The 12975-nt window shown below is 37.5% G+C and overlaps 1 protein-coding gene across 1 annotated transcript; it reads left to right on the top strand.

Moving 5' to 3' along the window:
• The first annotated feature begins 7406 nt into the window (after nucleotides 1–7406).
• Nucleotides 7407–12463, top strand: LOC142334564 (uncharacterized). The gene is made up of 2 exons (XM_075382690.1): nucleotides 7407–8510; nucleotides 10567–12463. Exon 2 carries the CDS (start codon nucleotides 11125–11127, stop codon nucleotides 12367–12369), a length of 1245 nt encoding a protein of 414 aa, XP_075238805.1. The 5' UTR covers nucleotides 7407–8510; nucleotides 10567–11124; the 3' UTR covers nucleotides 12370–12463.
• Nucleotides 12464–12975: the final 512 nt, after the last annotated feature.

The raw sequence follows: 12975 nt of genomic DNA, 5'->3' as shown, positions 1-12975 counted from the left end.
TAAAATATTATCCTCCTCAACCCCCTCCCAAATAAAACCACTTCCTTTTTTGTTGCTTTCCTTTCATTTTTAATAGCTCCCCTTTTCCAGGCTGCGGTAAAATTAGTTGTTTTTATGAAAATCAAAACTATCCTCTATGGTCTACGAAATGTTGTCACCCTTTCTTTTGCAAAAACAAAAAGTCAAAAATTGACCGATGAAAAAAGCCCGCCGCGCAAATAAAATCCCCCTTTTTGTTGAACAATTAGGAGAAAAAGAGACAAGTAAAATTTGACACACATCAAGCCTCGCACATATAATCCCCCATTTTGAAAACAAAATATTGGAACAAATATGAAACTTACTGGTGATGCAAACAATTTAAAGAGAGCAAACAACTGCAATGTAAAGTGATACAATAAACATTTCTAACTAGAGCAAATAATTGATCAATACGCCCAAAGAAAAAAAATTGGTTTGGACAATTTCTGATTCGATATTTATGTTACAAATCCAAAATGATTTTTTTAAACATTCTTAGGACAGCAATACGGAAAGATTTTGTGTTTCGTTACCTCACGCAAGTGGATTCTGTATTTTGATGATTGCATTTTGCGTCAACTTCAAAAAATACGCTTTAAAGTCAACCAAGCATTAATTGATAGGAAGGGTTGTAATGTTGCAAAGATCATTTTTCTCTTTGATTTTTACTCAAAGAACTACTTTTTAGCTATTCCTCTTGTAACAAATTCTCATATAGATCAATTGGGCTTATCGTAGTCGTATGGAATCGTTCGAAGAAGGTATTTTTTTGTAGCTGAATGTTAACGGAGTCTTTTTGAAACCGTTATTTATTCTTTCGTGCAAATAACAATACAAATAAAAAAAAGAAGTGAAAAAAGAAGTGAAAGAAGGCGAAAGATATCTATGATCTCTCAAAGGATCAAAAATTTTCCGAGACCTGACCCGTTGCATTCGAATCAATATGTACCGAATCGATATGTAATGATCATAATTTGATCTTGAACCTTTTTTTTGTAGATAAACAGAGCTAACAGAGATAAACAGAGCTAAGTCAACAAGAGATGAACATTTGCGATGCAAAAAACAAAAATGATTAGGCTACTATTTATCGCAAATTCACAAATTATGAAAATAGAAATTCAGACAACCGAAAACCTAAAAAACGCATCTTTGAAATTTTGAAATTAGACAGAAATTTTCCAACAAATGAATTATGGAAATCGCCAAAAACACTGAACTCGCTTCACTCTTTGAATTACACGCACTTGATCATCGTCTGAGCTAATAAGGAGTTCATGCAAGACCTGATGAAGATCAAGAAAATTTTGTTAGCAATCCCCTCAACAGGTGATTTCTGGCATAAATCTTAAATTGACGAAAAATGAAAAAAAAACGTGATATACTAATCAAATCTGCAGGCTTATTTTTAAATAACCGCCAGGCTAAGTGATCTCTCTTGTGCTTGACCGAAAAACAGCCTCAAATTACCTGCCTCATCTGGGCAGTAACAGTCAAGACCATGTCAAGACAAAGGATGAGAAGATCTACCGCTATCAAGCTTTTTCGAAATTGTTTACGACAGACCTGTTGTCAACACAGCAGATTTTAAGTGAATGAAAAAAATCTTTGTTTCCAATAACCGTTCACAAACTCTAAGTTTTCAGCGATTATTTAAGCTCCCGCTCACTGGCCGAGACTACTGCTTAATTCTTATAATCTAAAGTATAGATTATATCTTGAATTCCTGCGTTTTAAATATTAGACACGGAGAGGCCCTCAAAATGGCACAACGTTCGATGTTTTAGCATACGCTCAAAAAAAAGAAAACTATCCAATATAAACTTTGTCTGAAAAGGTGCAAATTATAGATAACATAGTCCAAGTTAATAGATCATATAGAAAACCTGCACTCTATCTTATTTTTTTTATTGTAAAATTCGCAACAACAAACATTGACACCCTGGCATGTGAATTAACTAATTTGATTTCAAATTTTATATCTGGCTTGTCTCAGAAGCAGTTCATTTGGTCAGTTGTTAAGCGTTTACTTTGTTACGGACTTTGTTTCAAAAACACTTAATTCAGCTTAGTTTGGGAAATAATTTCGTTCAATTGTATGGTGCTCACTTTGACCTTTTTTATGCTAGAAGGAATTCAGGAAAGTTTATTAAACATTGACAAGACAGCTGCAATGTTAAAACGGTTAGTTGCATCAGAATACATTTCTAGTTCGAATCAATCTGTGAATGCGACATCGGAAAAATTCGAATTACGGCCAGTTACGCACCATAAAGTACAATCGCAAACAGAACAGACGCAAGCTTAACAGAACATGATAGCGTTTGTGACTTGTTTATTGCATCTATAAACCACGGATCACGCGCCGATAAAAAATCAGTATGTCAAACTAATGTAGCGTGACTAGAATATGGAGAGTATTGACTTGATTTCCAAAAGGACGATGTTCGCTCGAATATCTCATCAACTTTGATTGCTACACGGGGCATATACAAGGAGACACAAGCAAATATGAACAATTTAAAATTAAATATCATTGCTTGTAGAGGTATTCTGTAAGAGAGAGAGAGAGTTAATTTATCCTCGCTTGCAAAGTATAAATAAATAAATAAATAAAATAAATACAAAATAACAAAAATTAAATAAAATAGCACTATCAGCAGAGTATATTGAACTTAAAGCAAGGACAGGACACGCAACGAGGTCGCTCGACCTACTTCACAGCGTGCCCAGAAGAACGAGAAACATTTTTAATTTCATCATTGACGATAAACGTACTTAAAACATCATTCATTTTTTTTTAAATAAAAAACTGGATTTTCCAAGACAAAATGTGATTAATTCAAAATTTAAAAATAATATAACAACTCATTTCTGTTTTCCGGCTTCTATGGTATTTAAGAGCTGACTTAAGAGAACACACAAACTTCGTTCAGTAATAAGGAGAGAAAAAAAAGGGGAATTGTTGACAAAATTGCATATTAGAAGACAAAAACTCCTAAAAAACATCTTTAGAACTTAGAAAAATCAAATTTTGATTGCAGAAATCGAACCGCGGTGCCTTCGTAGAAGGCACCGCAACTATTTTTCGTTAAGATCATCTTAATTTGCAAAGCACGCATCAAGGATAACAGGGTTCCTAACAGTTAGCCCAAAAACTTTTCGATTAATTATATTTTAAGGAAGAAAGGGTCTTAGAAACTATGATAGATAACTGAATAATGGCTAATGATTACTTCTACGACTACAGACCGAAGACTTCCCTTGACAGCTCTTGATTTCCTAAAATATAATTATCTTTAATCCTATGAACAGTCGACGAAAAGTTTTGATATGTAAGGTCTTCACCGTCGATGATGCAATTTTCATGCAAAAGGTTATACAGTTTACTTCCACGATATTTTATAGAGCAGCGCTGTAGTTTGTTTTTTGTCATTGGGACACTTAGATAGTTTTTAGTTGATCTTCTGGTTGAATAAATGCTTGTTTTTTCAAAAGAAAATAAATTATTAAGAAAACTTTCTGCGTGCATCTTGAGGATAGATCTGGAAAAAAACTTAACTAACTCGTAAACATAAAGTTCATGAACTGTCAGGGTGTTAGTTTCGAGCATTATCTTGGTAACGCTCTATTTGAAAGATTTAAAATGAATTATACGCATAATTTTCCTTTGCATATCTTCAATAGGAACAAGGGCTGTATAAGATGTACAGCCATATACTAAAAGGCCATATTGAATTATTGGCTTTATATTCATTTGATAGTACTGTAGTAAAAGCATTCGGGGAACGTAGTGTCTTAACTTACACAGTATTCCACATTGTCTACTGAGTTTATTGATAATGCAATTTACATGCTGCTTGAATGATAGTTTATTGTCAATGATTACGCCTAAATAACGACAAGAGGGTTCTATTTTCACTTCAACACCGTTTAGAACAAGGGGTGAACTAGAGGCACTTCCTAGTGATATGTTGACCTGTGTTGTTTTTTTGATATTTAGTTTAAGCTTGTTGCTATCGAGCCAATTGGACACAGATTTGATGTCTGCCGTTAGTTCTTCATTTGAGCACTTGATGGCAGTTACGTTTGTGTCATCAGCAAACTGAAAAACTTCACTGGTCTTACAAACAAGCGGTAAATCATTTACGTAGAGCAGAAAAAGAAGAGGACCTAATACTGACCCTTGGGGTATCCCACAATTAATTGGTTTCTGGTCAGAATAAACGCCATTGCAGGAAACAAATTGCATTCTATCTTTTAAGTAACTGCTCATCCATTCTTTGCATGGTCCTCTGATACCAATGAAATCTAGCTTCTTCAACAAAATGGCGTGATCGATGCAATCGAAGGCTTTTGATAAATCCAAAAATAAAGTAATCATGTGATTTGATTGATAGTTTTCTCTTACTTTTTCCGTGATTTCTGCAATAGCGTCGACTGTCGAATGCTTTTTTCGAAATCCAAACTGCTTTTTATGCAAAAGATCAAAACTTTCGACAAATGAGTATACTCTGTTGTACATTGCTCTTTCAAACACTTTGCTGAAAACCATTATAAGAGAAATGGGACGATAATTATTCAGATCGCTTTTGCAATCACCTTTGTGAAGTGGTATTATAATTGACTGCTTCAACTCTGATGGGAAAATGCCTGTTTTGAATGAACTGTTGATAACACCAGACAAAACGGGCGCTATTTGTCGGTAACAGCTTTTAACGATTATATTGCTTACGTGATCAGCACCAGATGAGGTTTTGTTATCGAGATCTTGAATGATGTTTTCTATTTCCGAAATAGTTGTGGGTCTCAGCCAAATTGAAAATTCATTACACTCTAACAACTGTATAGGACTGACATTTGATTCTTTTATAGTGCCATGCAATGTCTCCGCAATATTAGAGAAATGCTCATTGAATTTTTCAGCAATCTGGATGTCTTCATTGATTATACTGCCTGTCTTTAAGCAGAGATGATCAATTCGACGAGCATCAGTACTCTTACCTCTCAAGTCATTCAAGAGTTTATATATTTGTTTTGTATCACCAATACATTTATTGAATTTAGAGAAGTAAAAATTTTTCTTTGATTTTTTGAGTTCATTTTCTACACGTACTCTTAGTTCTTTAAAGGTTTGGAGATACTGTGGGTTTTTGCTATTTTTCCATTTACGGTGCACTTGGTTTCGCTTGTAAGTAAATTAGGTTATATTGACACATATCAGAGCCTTGAGGGTGAAACTAGATGTCCTGTATGATTAATTATATACCCCTGAGGAATGACATGAAAACAAACTAATCGTTTTTCACACTTTTTTTATCATTCCACCACACAACCAACCAACTAACCACAACCATCACCACCAGAAATAAGCATCACAGATCTGATAATGATGACCGAAAATTCTTCATTACGTGTGGCCGACGGGGGAAGAGAAGGGGTACTTTAATCAGGTACCCTGGGGGCTCTCAAATTAATTTATGCATCACTGAAGACTCCTCATCTCAAATTTCAATCTTTGCTTGGGACAATTTCGATTCCCATTTCCACATTGAGATATAACTTGTTTAAAATTGCCAGCCGGCCAAGCTTGTCTACTTTTTTACATGGGATGATGGTGGTGTTGTATTACGTGCCATTGATTTTACCTTTCTTAATGAATTAGTTAACCTCGTTCGGTCGGTCGTTAGGGTTATACTCTGTTGAACGCACGCACACAGGAACAGACAGAAAGAGTCCCGGAGGCAAAGAGGAAGGAAAGGAAAATGGTCTTGGCTGAGTTTGATTAACCTCAAAAGGAAAGCGTCCAAATTAGCCGATTTAAGGAAATCATTAGTGACATTTGAGTTTAGAACAACTCACAGGTACACCCTGTTTAACTTTCTGATCGGCTGCTTTGTTGGTTTTGCTTTTGTTTTGTTATTACTACCACAATTGTGTGTTATTGCGTTGGTCATTGTTAATGTTACTAGGTTGTCCCGCTGCCAGACAAGGCGCATTAAATTGGCAACTGCTGAGTCTAATAACTGCTTTTTATTGCTACATTATGAGCCTCCTCCGCCTTCAATAGCGACACATCTAGTTAAAATACTTTTTCCACCCACAGCACAACCTAACGAGACTATAACCTCTCTCACGGCCTTTGTGTGTCAGCGGCCAAATCTTGTAGGTTGGCTAGGTTATTCGAAGTGCGCGTGGAAATGAGTTGGGGGGGGGGGGGGGGGGGGTGCAGGGTTAGGCTTGGGTTACGGCTATATTTTGCACATTTATGAGAGCGTGTTCTAGGCATATTTGAAAGTAGCAACATTTGGGATAACAGGAGAGAGGGTCTGCCTCGGTCTTTCTTCTATTTCAAAAGAGGAGCATTATAGCTTCTAAGGCAGAGGAGAACTATTACATCTACCTCAGTACTCCTCTACTATTAGTAAAAGTACTAATGTTGCTTCTCTTTCTTATTTACCATGAGATAGGACGAGGTAGGCCTCTACAACCTCTACATACACACTCCTTTCCTTCTTTTCTAAGTCTCTATTTTTTCTCTATTCTTTCCCCCTTCCTCCCTCCTTTTTCCTTCCCTTCCCTTTCTTTCCCTCCCTCTCTCCACTCTCCCAGTACTCTTCCGTCCGTGCACTCAGGCACCGCTACTGAAGGACAATTCCATTGGCTCCTTCTCTCTCTATCTCAACGCACACACACACACACACACACACACACACACACACACACACACACACACACACATTCACACACATACTACCATAATTCAGGAGTGCGGAGCTTAATGCGTTTTGAGGAAAGATTTATTAGGAATTAATAAATGCAGCCAACTCTACCGAACACGTGTGAGGAGAAATTTAAACATTTGACTACTCTTAGCTAGCTAGGAACATAGCCGCCGCTTCAATTGTGTTCTCCTGCAACCAATCCATTCGGCGAGGGAGATAGAATAGCGTGTTAGAATTGCTACTTTTCCGTAGAATGTGTGCTGGAAAACGCCACTGGGAACATATTCCAGTAACCACCATTTCCAGAGAACAATAAATCCGCCACTACAGTTAGCTCATGCAATCTCTGTCCCAAAGAAATAGTAAATCCTAATAGTTCAAAAGTGCTGCCTCAAAGAAAAACACTTTTCAGCAATTTACCAAAAAAAAAAAATTGCTGCCTTAATTAAAAATTAAAGCGACTCATAATATTCTCTCGTTACTCTACAAGGTGTCTGCTTAAATTTCCCCCAGTAGAGAGGCACTTGATCGAATTTATTCCATTGCTCAGCGCAATTCCCACGGCAAATTCCCAAATTTGCTCGAATAGATTTATCTCGCTTCTAAATTCACTCAATAAATTTGAGAACCCATTCTTCCTGAATCAGATCAGCTCTCTAAGCAGTAGCAGTCGAAAGCTCTTTCAAAGTGTCGTTGCCGGTTTGAAACGGATTAGGTTTACTTCAATCGCGCTAGGGGGTGGTGGACATAGCGACAGTATTAGGAGTGAAAGTTTTATTAGCATTACTAGTGGTTTGTAAGCACTAGCATTACTATATTACGTATTTTCTCCAATGACTGACTACCTGTTATAATTTGAGCAATCAGGACGCGTGAACAACAGAATAGAGAAAATAAGGAAAAGACAGTTCAAATTATTTGCGATCTATCTGCTGTGTTGTGGAATGGGTGATATTTAACAGCCTTACGCAGCCATTCAACCGCCTATTCCAATTACAACACTCTTTCAACTACGCCACCTCCCACGAGAGAAGAAAATAGTTCAAAACAACCGACCAAGGTACCATTTAACTCTTCTCAATTCCACACAATACACCACGGCACATTATTATTTCCTTCATTTCTACTCAATTGCCAACTTCAACTTTCAAAACGTAAAGACAGCGCCTTCGATGTCAAGCGAAAAGAAGCGATAGATAGAGAGAGCTAACAAAAGCTCACTTTGTTTGCCTACGCACCATCTGTACGCAACCAACACTGCCAATTCTATCCGATACTGCTGCTACTTTTGCTATTCCCCACTATTTATAAAAACAAACTATTTTTCAATATTTATTCCGCCCCAATCGATAACATTCTCTACCTTTTACCTAGTAGTTAATTTATAAACTTGCCACAAAATGAAATTGCAAATGCCAAGCGAGGAACAGCCGCGGGCACAAGCGACGAAAAGTAACAATGTGGGTAAATTTCGGCTGCAGGACAGCTCAACTGGTTATTGATTATAAGAAGGGACAACGGATGAGGGACAAGCTGATTATTTATACTTGTTGACTTCCATTCACGCGCACACACACCATCACCGTCATAAAATCCCAAATTGTTACCTATGCAATCGGCCGCCAGCGTCTTTCACTCCACATAGCCAAAACACATTCTACCTCTAGTCACTCTGGCCTTACATGTAGTGAATGTGTGTCGTCTATCCACCCCCACCACCCCAATACAATAATAGACTAGACAGGCGGGGCAACTTCTATTTAGGTAGGTATCCTCTACACTCTACCGACTACACTAAACACCCACCTACAAATAATCACACTCAACCATACACAAAGACGTTACAAATTTTGTCTTACAAACAGTCTAGCCTACTAACTGCCTCCTTCCAACAGCACAGTTATCATTCCTGTATCGAGCTACGCAAACAAAAAATAAATTGACTTTGTTTAATTAACCGTTTTCTCAGCACTCTTAATTAACATTTTTACCATTGAGAATCGAGTGACCGCTATCTATCTTCATTTCTCAGCTTTCTTTTCCATATTTGAAAATGGTTTTTTATTTCACATGCTTTTATGCAGTTATATTGCAACTCAATCTCAATGGCAAACAAACAATGGTAACAGTGGGAAAACAGCATCGCTAAGATAGGTAGCACTTAAAACAACTCTGATAGAAGGGTCGATTGCTCCATGATCTGCTGATTAGCTCAAAAGCATTGGTAATATCCCAATCAATAGAACAAGGGGGTATATTTCATAAGCAGCGTCACCTAATAGAAAACAAACCATAATTTTGTCCCAGTGAATCCGCTTGTATAAATAAACATTTGCGCAAAATGTAAACTTTCAACTCGGGGCCTAAAACAGCCATTAACTGATGAAGATCCGGCGTTAATTTTTTAAAAAATAGTTTTTTACATGTGTGCTATACAGTTGAAGCATACGAAAGGAAGGTAAATTTTGAGTTGATGCTGAACTAATTTCTTGGTCATTAGATCGTAATCCGTCCTTGATGCAGTCAGTGCTCAGTTGTCCTTGAATTATTACAGAAATTAATGTCTAACGTTTCTAGTTGAACAATAAACATAAAATCAGCATGTGACGCCTAACACGGCAAGACATTGTAAAAGAAGAAAACAAAAATGAAACCAATGGAGCTGTTCCATTTAGCAAAAAAAGCTATCATTTACAAAAGTAAACAAGTTAATTGAGAAAACTAGTTGATTTCAGGAAATATAACGAAATTAAATTTTTCTGCTTCAAGACAATTCTTATTATTACTTGAAATCATTATATTAACAAATCACAATAGTTATAACGCAAACCCAGATTTCAAGTTAAATGACAGAAAATATTCGTAAGTCTTTTTCATTTTCAGTTCAAACCTTCTCCTTGCTATTTCAGGCATTTTACTATCAAGTTTTGTAAACTTGCAAAATTCGCACATGTTGGCTGACGAATAAATCAAAATTGTAGACTTTGCTTTTAGCCGAAACACCAAAAAATTAGTAGTTGTGGCAAAAAGATAAACTAAGATGCTATAAAAGGACCACTAATCTGTCGACTAAATAAAAGTCCATCGAAAAACTTTCAGATCCCTGTAAGTACCGAGATAAATGCAATAAATACTTTAACCTTGGGGTACTTGACGTGAAAGTCCATACACGATTCTTTTGGTACCTTTTAACGCAAAACGTACATTGCCCACCATTGAAAACGAAAAAATGCATGCATATTATTCATTAACATAAGACCATTACCAGACAATAAAGTTTATTTTCAGTAAGTATTAAATTTCTGCAACATTAATTCTCCGTAGAAATAATTTAAAAATTTCCCTGTACAATTCAAGCAATAGGAACACATTAATATGCAGCTGCGTGAATCTCAAATGAGTTGGCGGGCAATGACTCCTTTAGAATTTTCTGGTGTCATAATTGAGGCAGTGGCACAATAAGTTACCTGTCACCTATTTTATCCTAATTTTGTCATAGAAAATTACAATACTTCAGGACTTCATTTCAATCACTTTGCAGCTCATTGCAAAATCATTAAAGTTGAAGGCCGAAGCAACAGTAAAAGAAGGATTAAAACTAGAACCAGGCCTTTATAGCTCAGTAGGCACTAGCTTGGAGTGTTCATTGCAAGAGTGTTTCAAGACAATAGGGTAATTGCGGTGTGTGTGTGTGTGTGTGTGTGTGTGTGTGTGAGAGAGAGAGAGAGAGAGAGAATTGGTATGTGTACGTGTTAAAGAGCGAGAAATGGAAAAAGCGGCAGAGTGTAAGTTGATGATAATGAATCAATTATGTATTTAGGCGGAGGGTGGCCGAAGGAGCAGAAAAGTAAATTGAAAAGGCAGGAAAGCCACTGACCACACAAGGGGATTAAATTGGACTTCAATGGAGCAACAGCAGCAACAACAGGGCCGGGAGAGAAGGAGAGAACAGACGAGGCACAATTTCTTCTCTCTTTCTCTGTAGTACTATTACCACTACTGCTACCACAACTACCATTAAGGTCTACTACCACTCAATTCCCCAGATTGCCATTGTCCTTTTCCTCATACAGCACCACCGCCACCACAACAACCACTACTATTACTTCTGCCAACAGCACCTCTACAGACTAATAAATGAGGGAGCTTTAGACGAACACAACACGACAGAACAAGACAACAACCATTCAAACACAACTGCTGCTCCAGTCCGCTGCTGTCATTGTTGTTCCAACTGCATTCCAACAACACTGTCAAAACATACTGCCCAACTCCTCGTACATTTCAGCATCGCTCACAACACAGTAAAAGTACAAATCAAACCCAAATCAAATTACCACCCAAGCCATTTGACATTGTATTGAAATTAAACTTGGTAATGGGTTGTCTATTCTCGAAGCATAGAGAACCCCCAGATGGCATATATCTGGACGTGCACGAGCTCAAAGAGATTGCCCCAGAAGGGGACACTCATTCTACTGTTCAGATCAAAAGTCGACTCAAAAACCCAATTCCAAAGCCTTACACACGCAACAAACCCGCGCTGTATCTAGCTCATGTGCATAACACTATGCCAGAAGAAATAACTGAACAAACGGGTCATGTTATTATGACACCAGAGATGGACACAAATGCCAACTTCCATCAACAGCAAACGTCATCTAAAGAATACAGTCAGTCAGAAGAGGCTAACAATGGAGCAATGCAAGTTGGGAAATCCCACGCAAACAACAATAATATTTCCCATGACACACATAAAAACAATTTACAGCTTCAAGGTAGCTTACAGACAGGCATCGAAGCCCCTACCATTGGGTATTCAAGTTCAGCGGAAGAAAAAGTTAGCCGTAAATGCTCTTTTGGAGCACAAACTCGCATTATGGAATTTAACCCAAAAAAGTCTATCAACATCTATCGAATTGACCAGGGCAGTATTCGTGACGCCGAAGAAGATGAAGAATACGATGATTATTACCAATGCGAAGACGAAGCGTATATTCACATGTCCGAAGATGTTATTTGTAATGATCACTTTAGGGAAAATTCCAACGAAAATATCGACCTAGCTTTTCACAACAGAAACTTCCACGATTCTTCAATAGAGTCAGACACTATCGAATCTAAAGACCCTCGAAACACATACCCAAAATCGAAACCCAAAATACAACACCCACAAATAGCTCAACCCCACAGCTCAGTAGGTGTTCGAAGAGCCATTAGTCAACGCAAAGGTGCCAATGAAGCCACCTTCCACAATCCACAGTCGTCAGCTCACGACGAATCAACAACATCAACAAGAATTCCAAACAGCGCATCGTCAACGTTCCGAAGCAAGTTAAAGAACGGGAGCAATGACCGACTCACGGCTGACATGGCTAGCACAGAGAGCATAGACAATGAGATGCATCACAGCTATTCCACAAGAAGGCGGATCTCGGCTATCTCTCTCTCCAGCAGTGATCGCGAGGCACTCAACACTCTAGATGGTATCAACCATTTACATCCTCAACACGTGTTCGGCACACAGAGTTCAACTCCAGACAGACGAGGCTCAACTGCTTTCGACAACAATGTAAGGCGACTCAGTATCAACTTAGTCAGCCTTTTTCACAATCAAAACTAATCCAAGCATCTACTTTTATACAATTCCAGATCAATAGTTCTTTTATATACCAATCTAAATGTGCTATCCGAATAAATTCTTTTTCAGCTATTAAGCAATTATTCTGCCCAATATGCAAGCAAATTCTCTTGCGCACCCACAGCAACGCAACTTTTATTAAAATCCCCTATCAAACACCACTAACCATATCCGAAATCATTAATGAAAAAACAAGAATTAGGACCGCTATTCACCAACTATCAAAACTATGAAAAACACTTATGCAAAAAGGTGGTGACCGAAAAAGTGCCAACATCCCTGATTAAAAAGTTGATCACCAAAAATTGTGCCTTCCATGAACTTGATTTTCATTAACAAACAACTAACGTCGGAGAATTGCTCCAAAACAGCAGTTTATGGGGGAGTAAATTATTAGGTGCTTCAGAGGGGAAGTTAAATTGCTTCAGAGGGGAATTTAAATGGCGGCAGTTTAACACACAATTTAACACACAAAAATCAGATTACGACAATTTAACACACAAAAATTAAGAAGGATTTAACACGCAAAAATCAGTTGAAAAGCGGACATGAAAACCGGCCGTGCGAAAAACCGCATGAAAAGAACGA

The sequence above is a fragment of the Convolutriloba macropyga genome, chromosome 2, assembly GCF_964194025.1.
Source record: "Convolutriloba macropyga chromosome 2, txConMacr16.3, whole genome shotgun sequence".
Lineage (NCBI taxonomy): Eukaryota > Metazoa > Xenacoelomorpha > Acoela > Convolutidae > Convolutriloba > Convolutriloba macropyga.
Note: the sequence above shows the minus strand (reverse complement) of the source record. Positions and strands in the feature narration are given on the sequence as shown.